The sequence below is a fragment of the Gymnogyps californianus genome, chromosome 7 (genome assembly GCF_018139145.2).
Source record: "Gymnogyps californianus isolate 813 chromosome 7, ASM1813914v2, whole genome shotgun sequence".
Lineage (NCBI taxonomy): Eukaryota > Metazoa > Chordata > Aves > Accipitriformes > Cathartidae > Gymnogyps > Gymnogyps californianus.
Window position 1 is genome coordinate 3,253,665 of NC_059477.1, and position 12,763 is coordinate 3,266,427.

Here is a 12,763-nt window from a genome sequence, read left to right on the forward strand (position 1 = left end):
GCCCCCCTTGGCCACGCCCCCAGGTCTTGGTCACGCCCCTCCTGATCAGGCCGCCCTTGGCTCCCCGCCCCCGCAGTCCTCCAGCACATAAAAGAGCGGGGCTAGAGAGGCTCGCGCGCATTAAGTGGCGGGCGGAAGTGCGTGCTGCTGGCGACGGAAGTGGAGTCAAGGCGCGGCCGCCTCCTGAGGGGAGGCGGTTCTGGCTGGCGGCGGCGGGGCGCCGTGAGGGGAAGATGCCCGTGGCGGTGATGGCAGAGAACTCCTTCAGCTTCAAGAAGCTCCTGGAGCAGTGCGAGACCCAGGAGCTTGAGGTACCGCGGGGTGGGGGGCGCGCTCCCTACTGGGACGGGCCCGGGGGTGCCGGGAGCCTGGCTGAGGCCCCGTGTGCCGTGGCGAGGCTTCGGGGCTGGGTGCCGCTCCGCAGCGCGGGTGGGTGTGGGCACAAGCGTTTCTGGCGGTGGGGGTTAGAGGCACCGGTAACGCCAGTCTCGGTAAGTGCGGGCTTTTGCGTGGAAGCGCTGTTTTGAGAGTCTCGCCGGATCCTGCAAGGAAGGACGTTCGTGGCTGTCTGCCTCTGTGGGTGTTTGTGAGGTGGGTGAGGGCTCGGTGCTTCAGCTTGCCGCTTGTGGAAAAGCCCGCCAAAAAAGCTTTTCAGAAACTTGTGAAGCTGCAGGCAAATAAGTGAGTGTCTTTTAGTATGAATGTTAGAGTCTTTTTGGAGGGGGGGGGTGAGAGAGAGAAGCTCGTGTGTCTCCGTGTGTCTCACGTGGTTGGGAAAAGAAGGTGTTGAAAAGGGGAGTGGGGCGCTGAATTACTCTTAAATCAGTGGCGCACCTGTTATGGGAGCTCACACTGGAAGCTTCCTCTGTGCTCTTTTAAATTCTGTTGCTTGATGAGTTTTCAAGTCTGACTGTGTGTGCTGTTAGTGTACCAGACTGTAGCCTGTGGCAAATTCAAGAGGTGCCATGTTAATGCTAAAAGCTCTTCCTGGGTAATATCTGTAGACCCTTTCTTGTCTTGTGGAGTTTCCAGTGCTTTTCTAAATGTGAAGCTCATGCATCCCACTGTAGCGATTTGAAAGAAGGGAAAAATTTGAATTTTTGTTTCATGCGCTCTTTAGTAATTCTGACTTTTAGATCTTGCTACCCTAGGCATTGAAGGGAGAGAGTTGATCCTGTATGTGATTGCTTGCAACAGCAGAACTTTGGTGTTGACAAACCACACAGCTTTGTAGTGGAAAGTATAACCCTTAAGTGGAAGGGGTCCTTACTTACAGGTGTGCATCGTTGTCCTGGTTTCAGCTGGGACAGAGTTAACTCTCTTCTTAGTAGCTGGTACAGTGCTGGGTTTTGGATTTAGTGTGAGAATGATGTTGATAACACTCTGATGTTTTAGTTGTTGCTAAGTAGCACTTACCTTAAGCCAAGGACTTTTCAGTCTCCCATGCTCTGCCAGCAAGCGGGTGTTCAAGGAGCTGGGAGGGAGCAGAGCCGGGGCAGCTGCCCTGAACTAGCCAAAGGGGTATTCCATACCATGGAACGTCATGCCCAGTATATAAACAGGGGGGAGTTGGCTGGGAGGGGCGGATTGCTGCTCGGGAACTAACTGGGCATCGGTCAGCGGGTGGTGAGCAATTGCATTGTGCGTCACTGTTTTTTTTTCTTTCCTCCCATCCCTTCCTTTTTTGTTGCATTCCTTTTCATTACTATTATTATTATATTTCATTATTACTATTGTTAGTATTATATTTTACTTTAGTTATTAAACTGTTCTTATCTCAACCCATGAGTTTTACTTTTTTTTTCTTTTCTTTCCCTTTCCTCCTCCCCACCCTGTTGGGAGGGGGAGGGGGAAACGGCTGCGTGGTGCTGAGTTGCTGACTGGGGTTAAACCACGACAATCATCAAGCTTCAGTTGATGTTTCTGTGTGGTATTTCTGTGCTGAGCCCAGGTGCCTCTCACATTCTCAGCATGGTGCTGCAGTTTCTTGGTATGCCCTGAGTCCTGTAGAAGAGTGTTATGGAGCTGGAGGGAGATTGTGCTGAAAATGTGAGCTACCTGCTGCCTCAAGTGATGGGCGTGTGAGCATAGAGAAGCAGAAGAGTGCCCTTGTACCATGTGGGAGAGTTGAGTGTGGCTACCCCTTCCTGCTGGCCAATCCATCTGAACCTGACTTGCGGTGGCTTTGGCTGCCTTTTTGGCCTCTGTGGAGTGGTGGGAGGGTGGTGTCAGGCTGAGTTCTGAGTGTCAGGGATGGAGCCCAGCAGGCTTTGGTCTTTGCTTTTGCAGCCATCTGAGGAAGTTTAACATATCCTGCTCACTTCCTTGCTGCAGAGCGTGTGGTGTTGCACCTCGGTGGGTCACTGGGAGCTGTTACAAAGTCACTGAACTTAGACTGTGCTCTGCTCAAGGTTTCTGCTGTGTCTGTCAGCAGAGTCTCCTAGAGTAAATGGCAACAGATGCCCCCTGGCAAACTGTGCCCAAATGCTTTGATAAAGGCGGTAAGTTATTTGCTGTGCGTGTCTACATCCACATCAAGATCCTTGTGGACACACCAATATGCTGACAGCCTTCAAGTTTCAGATCATGAGTTGATATGTAAGCTGATTTTTTTTTTGCAGGATAGAAGCAGCCACAGAGCTTCCTTCAGTAAGACTGTAGACTGTAAATCTAGTTGTTTTGGTGGTGGTGGTTAGCTTTCCCTTCTGTTCCACTAGTCTTCTGGCACAGAAACTAATGAATTTTCTTTTTAGTACAGAGACACACCGAAGGTGAACTTATACAGTTCAAACAGGTGGTATTGACTTGGCTTTGTTTTACTGGTCATAATCCAAGAAACAGTTGCAGAAACTGTTGTGTTTTTATGTAGATGATGAGCCCTGGGAACAGTGTAAGAATGGCAGAGGAGGATGGTATCTGCTCGACGGCACAGCTAGTCACCTGCTTTTGGCTTAGATGAGCCTATAAATCACATGTGTAATTAAATCAAATAGCTGCATAATTGGCTTCCTGTGAGTGCTTGCTGCACTATCCTTTAGTAAATTGCTAAAACCTTATGGGAAATCTTTTTGGCTTTTAAATGATCATAGACTTTCAAAATTTTATAACTTTATTATAATTCTTTTTTTTCTACTTATATGATTTGTGAGGTCTGCTGAAGTGTGGCAAGTGTCAAAGCTTAGTTTGGTTTGTGAGCAAAGTGAGCAAAGAAGCTTTACTCTGGTGGAGTGCCCTGAATTGAACTGAAGTTCAGCTCAAGATAAATGAAATTGTGAGTGCCTAAAAACAAGTGTTTGTGAGGAACTGTAAAGCGAGATAGTTACCACTTGTGTAAGCACAAGCTAGAACATTAGAGTAATGAAAGAGGTAACCCTCCTTTATTCATGCAGCAAAACAAAGTTTCCTAAGTAAAACTTCTGGCGTGTGCAAGTTAACTCTTCATTGTAAGAGACAACTGCATTGATATAACATAGCAACTCTGACAATTTGTCCAGTCCTATTATGTGATATGAAAAAAAAAAATCAATTGTCTTGGAGCATTCAGTTTTCATTAAACTTGGCTTCCTGCTGTATTTTGTTAGATACCGCTTTTAAAATATGTAACCAAATTATTTGTACTTGTTTTTTAGGCCCCTGGAGGAATTGCAACACCCCTTGTTTATGGCCAACTTCTAGCTTTATACCTGTTGCATAATGACATGTAAGTGGCTTGTCTTAATCTTTAACTTCAGATACTGAATTTGTCACTATTAGCTTGAGCTGCAGTTGCCAGAATATTAGTAACTGGTTGTGTGACTAACAAAATGCATGTAGGCAGGGCTGTGTTTTTTAAAAAAAAATATTCACGGAATTAAGTCTGTCACCCCTTGGTCTGTCAGGAAAATTATTCTCCTATGTTTGCTCTTGCCCACCCTTTTGAATTGTAGGGAAACAGATTGGCTTTAGGAAGAAAGTTCCTTAAATAGTGAAATTGTCTCCTTTGGGAAGCGTTGAACACTTTGGTGTTTTGATTTGTAGCTTTTCAAGGCTGCATTTGTTTTGAGTAAGATTGCATGCTGCTCCTTGTGTTTAAATTACAGCAGGATAGCTCTAAACCCCATCATGTTAAAAATGAGGGATACTGTTGGCATGACTGAGCTAAATCTGCATGAAGCAGTAATCCTTTGAATTGGGTCTGGTGGATTATTACCGTGTCCCTATGTGAACTTGATTCGCTGTGTTTAGGGTTTTATTGAGAAATTGCTGATTATTTATTCAGGCAGAATAAATGACATTGCTATGTTTGATTACCAAGCCAAAGTAAGCACTGGTGTGGGGATTCGAAGATTGGAGTGTTTTCTTGCGCTGTAGATGTATATTCTTTCAGGGCAAATTCCCTCAACGCTGATACTGAGTATTGGGTTTAATGCAGGTAACCTTGGTTCAAATGAATTTGGAGTTTTAGAATTGTGCTTTGATGAAAAGCAGTGAGTCTTTTTCTCTATTCTGCATTTTAAATCTTTCTGAGAATTTGTAACCATTGGAGTTTGACTTCTGTGCTCTAAAGATCAATGACTAAATATTTCAATATGTCCAAATCTCCAGAACGTATGTGACAAAGCCGGGTTGGGAAGAACATGCACAAAACAGTCTTAAATCTTTGGTATGCAAAATGGGGTGTGGGCACATGAAGGAAGTATTTTTGTACTATTAATAAGTAAAATAAAAATATCTTTAAATGGTGTTTTTCATCCTTTTTAACTTCCGTGTTTGTATGCTTTATAATGTACATGATATATTAATACAGTAGTACATGTATATAATTTATAAATACATATGCCTGTAGTGGGGGTGCACACTCAAAAATGTTCTTCTGCTAGAAGCGCATAATCAAAGTTTGGAGACCACTGGTCTAAATGACTGCTGACACTATGAAAAGTTACTGTTTGTACATGTGTTCATCAAAGATGCAGCTATTCCAAAAATAAAACTGCAAAACTAACTTCTGTGAAACGCTGCCTAGGGTAGGTAAATGAAAAACCTTTTCTAAACTGGCGTTAAGTGAGGTGGTTAATGAACTTTTTGTGGTATTATGGCAGTCATATTGTCTACTTGAGAGTAACTTGTTTTTCTACTTCAGTAGACATAGAAGGAATACTTTAAAGCACTGACACTGTGAATTATAGCATCTGAACAAACCTTTTGGTGTCTCCTTGTAGCAACCATTTGGTTACTGAAGTATTTTTAACTTAATTTTTTTAGGAATAATGCACGGTATCTTTGGAAAAGAATCCCTCCTGCTATCAAATCTGTAAGTACTTCATAAAATGCCATTTGATACTAGAAGGGTTTCACATAAGCTTGCAAATAATGACTTTTTCCCACCCCCCCAAGGATTCTGTTGGTGAGTGGCCCTGGGCTCAGTTCTGTGCTGTGAACTGCTTGCCCAGCAGATGGCATATTGGTCTTTAAGATCTCCCAGTTGCTCAGCTCTTTTCCTTCACAAATAATCTGGTGCAATAGAATTCAGTACATCTGTAGACTTTTTAGTAGAAAGCCTCACGATAAAGGGTAGTCAACTGGAGGAAAGCAATGGCTCTGACTCTGGGATGGGGCCGCATCCCACATGAGGGTGCAGAATACCTTGTGCAGTGAAAAGTGACTTCAGATAAGATGCATCTTCAAACTGATTAACTTTCTGAAGGCACTTGTTTTGCACTGCATTTGGATCAAAGATGCATTTTGAGGGTTCAGCTAAATATAATACCAGAAATGCTTCCAGACTTTACTGTCGTTAGGTTTTTAGTTTGAGATCATTTTACAAGGAAACACATGTTCTGTAGTCTTGTATTAAGAAACCTCACGGTCAAGACGGGACTTGAGATTGTTCTGAAATAATTTTCTTTCGAGAAAAAAGTAGTTACATCAGTTGGGTCAACAGTCATCTGGACCAAATGTTAGTTGGCCTTTCTCTGAAACCTGCTGTATCTGTTGCACAGCAATATCCTGTGAATAATCTTTTGGTGTAACTTGCATTTCATGTGAAGGATCATTCTTGGTGGGGGAAACTCATTGCATGAATTATTTTGGGAAGGTTACACCTCAAAGCATAGGATTTTCTTACGTGTATGTGTTGATGAATCTTCTGCTAATTGAACCAAGTAATAATTAGTATGAGTCTTAACTTCAGAAACAAATTGGTTCTCCTTACAATTGAAAATATTACTTTACTACCCAGTTTGGTGTTTGGTTGCTGTTCTGACTGGGTGTTCTGGAGTCTAGTTGACCAAATGACAATGTGTAACACAGTAAAAGTAGCCCTTAAAACCAGTAGTGGGAGAGCAGTTGTAGCGAGTATAGCACCATATTAAACGTGACCTATTGTCAGGGTTGCCAGACTCAAGTTAAAAATTGCTTTCACTGTGCAAACAGCCTTTGCACTTTCTAAAACAGCTTCTACTGAAGAGGCAAGCATCTCTCCAAGCAGAAAATAAGCTGTGCCTGTCTTTTTGCAACTCCAGTCAGTAGCCTGGGTGCAGATTATCCTCCATGGTTGTTTTAGTTGGTATGTCAGCCTGGATTGGTATAACTGACATGTGAGCAGACTCTGCTTATGTGGATGATAAAGTTTTGGCAGAGGATGGATCAGGGAGCTTGCAGCAGTGATACCTGCTAGAAGAAGGTTTCCCAATGCTTGTATGTTCATCTTTACAGATGTTGTGATATACTCCTGCAATGGGAAAGGGAAGGGAGTGGAAATGGATTTATACAGTATGGTCACTGTAGACAATGCACTGTTCTGGATTAACTGGGTTTTTTTTTGTCACAACAGGCAAATGCTGAACTTGGTGCTGTTTGGTCAGTAGGACAAAGAATCTGGCAGAGAGACTTTCCAGGAATCTATACAACAATCAGTGCGCATCAGTGGTCCGAGACTATTCAACCAATCATGGAAGCACTTAGAGGTAGAAATTAAACTTCTGTAGGTAACATGGAATTGTATGTTGCCTTAAATTATTTCTGTGTGCTCAAACACAAATAGACAAGTAGACAAATGACTACGTATTTTGAAAAATCAGAAGTGGTCAGGAAGATTGTTCCCAAGTGTTTGCAGGTTTTACTTAAAGGGTTTTAGGTATCAGGTGTAAATAAAAAGCTCACTACAAAAACTTGTAGAAACAAACTAAATTGTTTTTATCAGGATTGTGTATGTGATTGTATATTCTTTCATATTGGGGTTTCATATGCTGTATGTTTTGTTCTGTAATAGCAAAACAGACCATTAGTTATCCAGTTTTATCAGACTTTTAACCAGTAATGTAGGGAACTTGGCTTGGCATTTCAGAACCTTGTGACACGAAAAGGTTTTTCTTTTAAACGTGGCTTCAGACAAATGTTTTATAGACGGTGTAACGGTAGCATGCAAAGTCTTGCTACTAGAGGGCAGTACAGGCTGCCAAAAAGTCTTTCAAGGTATTTTGCAATGACAAGTTCTCTGTAGCTTTAGAAACAACTGATTTTTAGATGCCTTGGTATCAAAGCAGATGTGGTGGAGAAGGCATGAATAGTTTAACTAATTGTTTTTTCATTTTTTTCCTGATTCTGAACTATTTGACACAAAGCTTATTGCAAATGGAGAAAGCCATCAGAAGCAGAGTTTCCTAAACTGGTTTATGTACTGGTGGTAGTACCCAAGATGCTGCAAACTGCATTTGGAAGTTAAATGTGGTCTCTGAGGGGTTTTGTCCTGGCATAGAGCAAGCTGTTGTCTCTGGCTCCTGACTGTGGTACTGCAGTGAATTGTGGGAAGGGAGGGGGAACTTCTAAAGTGCTAGCTTTAAGGGTGGTAGTGGTTTTCCAAATGTGTTAGAATTGGAAAGCGTTCTCAGATTTCCTAGTTATGGAGATTAGTCTACTGTCTGCTTACAGTGTTTCTCTCTTCTTAGATGCAACTAGGAGACGAGCCTTTGGACTGGTTTCTCAGGCATATACCTCAATAGTTGCAGATGATTTTGCAGCCTTTGTTGGGCTTCCTGTAGAAGAAGCTGTGAAAGGTACTTTGCTTTTATTCACTGAATAGTTTTTCTATGGATGATTGAGATCAGGGAGCTGTAAGTGGTGGTAAATAGGAACATGTATACAAATTGAGAGACTCTTAGAAAGAGAAGTGATGGGGCAGTGAGTAGAGAAAAATGTCTTGGTTCTGGATAAGTGTTTGATTTTTTTTTTATTATTTGCCACTAGTTACCATTGGTTACCCTCCCCTTCTATATGTGGAAATGTTAAAGCAATTCAGTGGTGAGGGAAGAGTGAAGGTAATGGATTAAGCTAGTTCCATGTGCTATTACATTCATGATGTTATTTGTTGAACTACATGTCTAAATATAAGCATTTTTATAAGAAGTATGTCTCGGAGTTATGGCATACAGGCAATGAACTGAGATACTTTTTTTTACTGGTCTTAATGAGCATCCTTGTTTTGCATTTCTAGCAATCGTATAAGATATTTGTTCTTACGAATGTGCAAATGCCTTTTCAGGTGTATTAGAACAGGGCTGGCAAGCAGACTTTTCAACGCGTATGGTAATGCCTAAAAAGCCAGGTAGGTGGAGCTATTATTTCATTAGACACTGAGTTTAGCATTTTCTAGTAATTAGGTGTTTTTAATTAAAATTTTGCACAATATTCTTTTAGATATTTTTATGGGGGCTTATGCCACTTATAAACATGGAATGCTTATAAAATGTAGGAAGTAGAAAGCAGTGGGTTTGGTTTGGGGTTACAAGTAGTTTGGATTAAACTACATCCTCAAATTAACTTTTTTAAACAAAAGCAGACAGGATATGCTGTGATTTCTCTTGCTCCTCCTCTGCTCTTAGCTCTGACTCAGTGGAACATAAGTTGGATGACCTCAAATGACATGTCTTAATCTAATAAAGATGAGTAAAAAAATATACCATTTTGAACCTGAGAATTTCTCTAGGAGAAGTAGAACTTCTTTGGGCAGGGATCTGGTGGATCTTTGTGTTCTGAGGAGCTCCAGTTGTTGATACAGTTCCCTTTGTTTTTTAAAATTTATTCTACTGGATCTTTTCTTCACTGTCATGATGTTGATAACAGAATATCTGTTCCTGCAAAGCTCAGCCTGCAGAAATACTTGGCTGTTTTTTCCTTTGCTGAAGCTGTATCTGTGGCTGGCTGAGGCAAAAATAAACATTAAGCAGTGAAGGCAGGATGAAATGACTGCTTATAAACTGCACGGAGCAGCTCTGGCAGAAGGAGCCAAATTACAGCGTATCTAAAAGGGCAACATCTATTAGGCTAAAAAAATATACTGTTTGTATGGGCAGAATTTTTAGCTGTTCAGAGCCCAGAATATTATAATAAACATGTGCCAGGCAAGGTGTTGAAATTTATCCCTCGGGGCACATAACCAACCAGAGCCCTGAGCTTTTGTATGTGATCAGTTTTTTTATGAACTGGTTGCAAAATATGCAGTGCTTACAAGTACTGGGAACTAGTTACATGTGGTTCTTTTCCAAAAGTGAGTGCAAGAACTACTACTGAGGCAAAAGAAAGAGGCAGGAGATTGTAATCTGTTTTGAAGCTGCATGTCTAACCAGCTAAGTCTTGGGTATTCTGCTTTTTAGCTATGAAGTAAAACGTGAATAAATGAGCAGGTTTAACTTTACCTTTCATCCAGTTTTGGCTTGCTGTATAGAACTGTTTACAATTGGTCCACTGGGCTAACTTCTATGTGTTTTTCTTCAGGTGTGCTGGAAGCTTCCTTTAACAGATTTATTCCTTCATCAGGTACTTTCTGTTTGATATATCAGTAGCATTATATGTAAACTTGCATGATTAGTATAAACACAATTTCAACAGCACCACAGAATGGGAATTGGGTCCTAGAGAAGTGAATGTTGTCATTCCCCCCTCAAAAAAACCTGCCCCAATCAGGTGCTATGTGAACATGTTTCTCCCTCTGTCTTCTTTCCCTCACATTTTAAGGAGTGCCTGAGATTCCCGCTTCTGTAGCTGAAGTAGGGAGCAGAATCCAAAGCAGGGCTAGACAGCCCCTCTAAAACAAAACCATTTTGGCTAAAACTTCTGACTTAGAGGCAATTGTTTCACAAAGCAACTCTGAGTAGGTTTCATTGCTTTTGTGTGATGTGGGACTTCTGAAGTCTTCCCTGTAGAAGAAAGCAGTCTTCTGGTTTTCCTCAGAGCTCCACTATAGATTGAGGTGTAATATGTTATGTCGTGCTGATTCTCAAAACGCTGTTGTCTCTATTGTTCACAAGATAGTGACAGCAGATCTGAATTGGTGGCTTGCTGTGTCTAACAGTTGCCAAAAGTGTCTTAAATCTACAAGTTTAATTCCAAGCCAATTTCAAGAGCTGGGGTCTTGCTTTTTGAAAACTTTCTTTTGATTGTCAACCTCCCCTATTGCATACTTGCAGCCCTAAGCAGTATGTCTACTTTGACTATATCCTGAATGCTAGTCTGTTAACTCTTCAGGAAGAGTAAATGAGAATTTTCCTGCTATTTTTTATTTCTGATTTTTAATTCCTAACTTACCTCCCTGGCTTTAGTCACTTGTCTTCCAACCTATTGTTAAACTGTAGTCTCAGGTTAGCTGGCATTTATGTAAGGATCTGCATGCGCACTGCAGTCTTCTGGAACCCATGCAGTACTTTACTGTGTTTTGTTAGATAACCCAGTAGGTTTATTTGGTATCTTCAGTAAGGCAACTTGTAAGGAAAGGAGCAACTGAAGAGCTCCAGGAGCCTTTTTGTCAAGTGAAAGTACTGTCGGTCTTCGTAATTCAGACTCCAGTATATGCAAAAATAATTCTGGAGACTGCTGACAACTGGAACTTGTTACAGCTATCTTTGCTGTTAGTAACTCTTGGACTACTTAATGTTGCAGATAACAGAAAAGTATAAAGCTGCATAGGTAGGAGATACAGTTAAGGTGTGCCCCCCTAAGACAGTTAAACAGTCTGATGCATTTAATTTTTTCCTTCCTTTTGTGGTGGATGGTATTGCGGATGGATTTGCTTTAATTTCATTAATTATGCATTTGTTTTATCTTTGTAGAACCTGCTCCGGTTCCACCAATTCCAAATGAACAGCAGTTGGCCAGATTGACTGACTATGTGGCTTTCCTTGAAAATTGATTACCCTGCTCCTGTATTCAGAACAACTTGGGAATCCTGTGTACTGACAGTTTTAGAAATCTAAGATTTATTTTATTTCGTATCTGTTAAACGTTGCAGCATCCCCTACTCAAATGTGTGAAGTATACAGTGTATGTTAGCCCAATTTGTGTTTTGCCAAAGCCAAGCTAGCAACTGAAATGATTCTTTAACTCCTGTAATATTTATTCAGTAGGTACACAGCAGTATTACATAGTAAGTTTTTTTTAATTGACTCATAGCAGAGAGAGGCTGAACTTTTTTCAGGTGTATTAGAAATGAAGAAGTAAAAAAAATGAGTAATGAAGCAGGTTAACTGTGTTGAGGAATTTATGCTAGTAGGTTATGTGCTTCTATGGTGAGTACTGCAGTGCTTATCACAGATCAATTGCATGTTGACCTAAAGTACAAAGAGCAGAAGACTGCCCTACCCGTATCTGCAGAGAGAAAATATTTTGATGAAACAGTAACTTAAAGAAGAAAACAATTTACAGTGACTCTTTTGCAAGTATATTTGTGGCATATTTATAATTGATCTTTTTTCTTGTTGGTCTTTCTGGATTGTTAACTCTTCTTGTTTTGATGTGAGAAATTTCACATCGGGCATATTTTTACAGCAGAATAATTGAGGTCATTTAAGAAAGGCAAAACTTCACTTTGAGGAAGAATTTTTACTTTTGGAAGGTTTTGAGTGATGTAGGACACCAGATATTTTGCTGGGTAACCATACACCTTCTTGAGACCTGTCACATCTTGGTTCTTTTCAGTACACTGGGCCAGGATCTACAAGAAACAACTCTGACCGATGTTTAAGCTTTCTGGATTACCTCTGCAGTTGTTGAAGAATTTAAAAATTAGAGTAGGTGTCCCTGAGTAGAGACCAATTGGCATGGGGATGATATGTTACGCTGCAATGTCAGTTTGAGGAATACATTTTCTAGATTAGAGCACTGCTGTGTTAATCTTTGAGTTGAGGGTGGATTTTAGAAGCAGAAAGATGACTTGTATTCCCAGGCTTCTTATTTGTATTATGCTGGTAAAAAGGCTGTGGGAAAATAGTGGTGCTTTAAAGGGCAGTGCATGCCTTCATTTGCTTCTCCCCCCTTTTCAACATCGTATTCAGTGGTTTCATTGAAGATGGCAAGTGTGCTGTACATTGTGATTGTTTTTCTGGTGTGCACTACCTACTGTACATTCTCTTCCGGGGGATGTGTTAGCAGGGAGGAATTATAAACTGTGCACTGCTGCTTTGAGAGCTCCCTTTATATGTAAACACTTACTCAAAATGATTATTTATTTGAAACCCACCTGAGACTTGGATTTCTAAATTTATCTTCAGTGAAATTAAAGAACATGTTTACACTGACCCTGCCTACTTGATTTTTTTAATTTTCCTTAGAGTACAGTTCTGGTTTGGCTAGTTTTTTAATGAATTCTTATTGGTCTAATTTGGATAGGGCTAGTTAAAGATTAATGCAATACATTATGCCTAGACAGGTATTTTGAACAGCTTTGTGTGCTGTGTATGGTTTTATATTAAAAAAACATTGGTACCCTTCAGATGTCTTAAAATATGCAAAGGTG

At 40.9% G+C, this 12,763-nt stretch overlaps 1 protein-coding gene across 1 annotated transcript; it reads left to right on the plus strand.

Moving 5' to 3' along the window:
* Positions 1–156: 156 nt before the first annotated feature.
* COPS8 (COP9 signalosome subunit 8) lies at positions 157–12,545 on the plus strand. Its single transcript, XM_050899920.1, has 8 exons — positions 157–311; positions 3,630–3,700; positions 5,242–5,290; positions 6,812–6,944; positions 7,926–8,033; positions 8,519–8,581; positions 9,751–9,792; positions 11,082–12,545. The coding sequence occupies exons 1-8, from the start codon at positions 234–236 to the stop codon at positions 11,159–11,161; spliced, it is 624 nt and encodes a 207-aa protein (XP_050755877.1). The 5' UTR covers positions 157–233; the 3' UTR covers positions 11,162–12,545.
* The last annotated feature ends 218 nt before the right edge of the window (positions 12,546–12,763 follow it).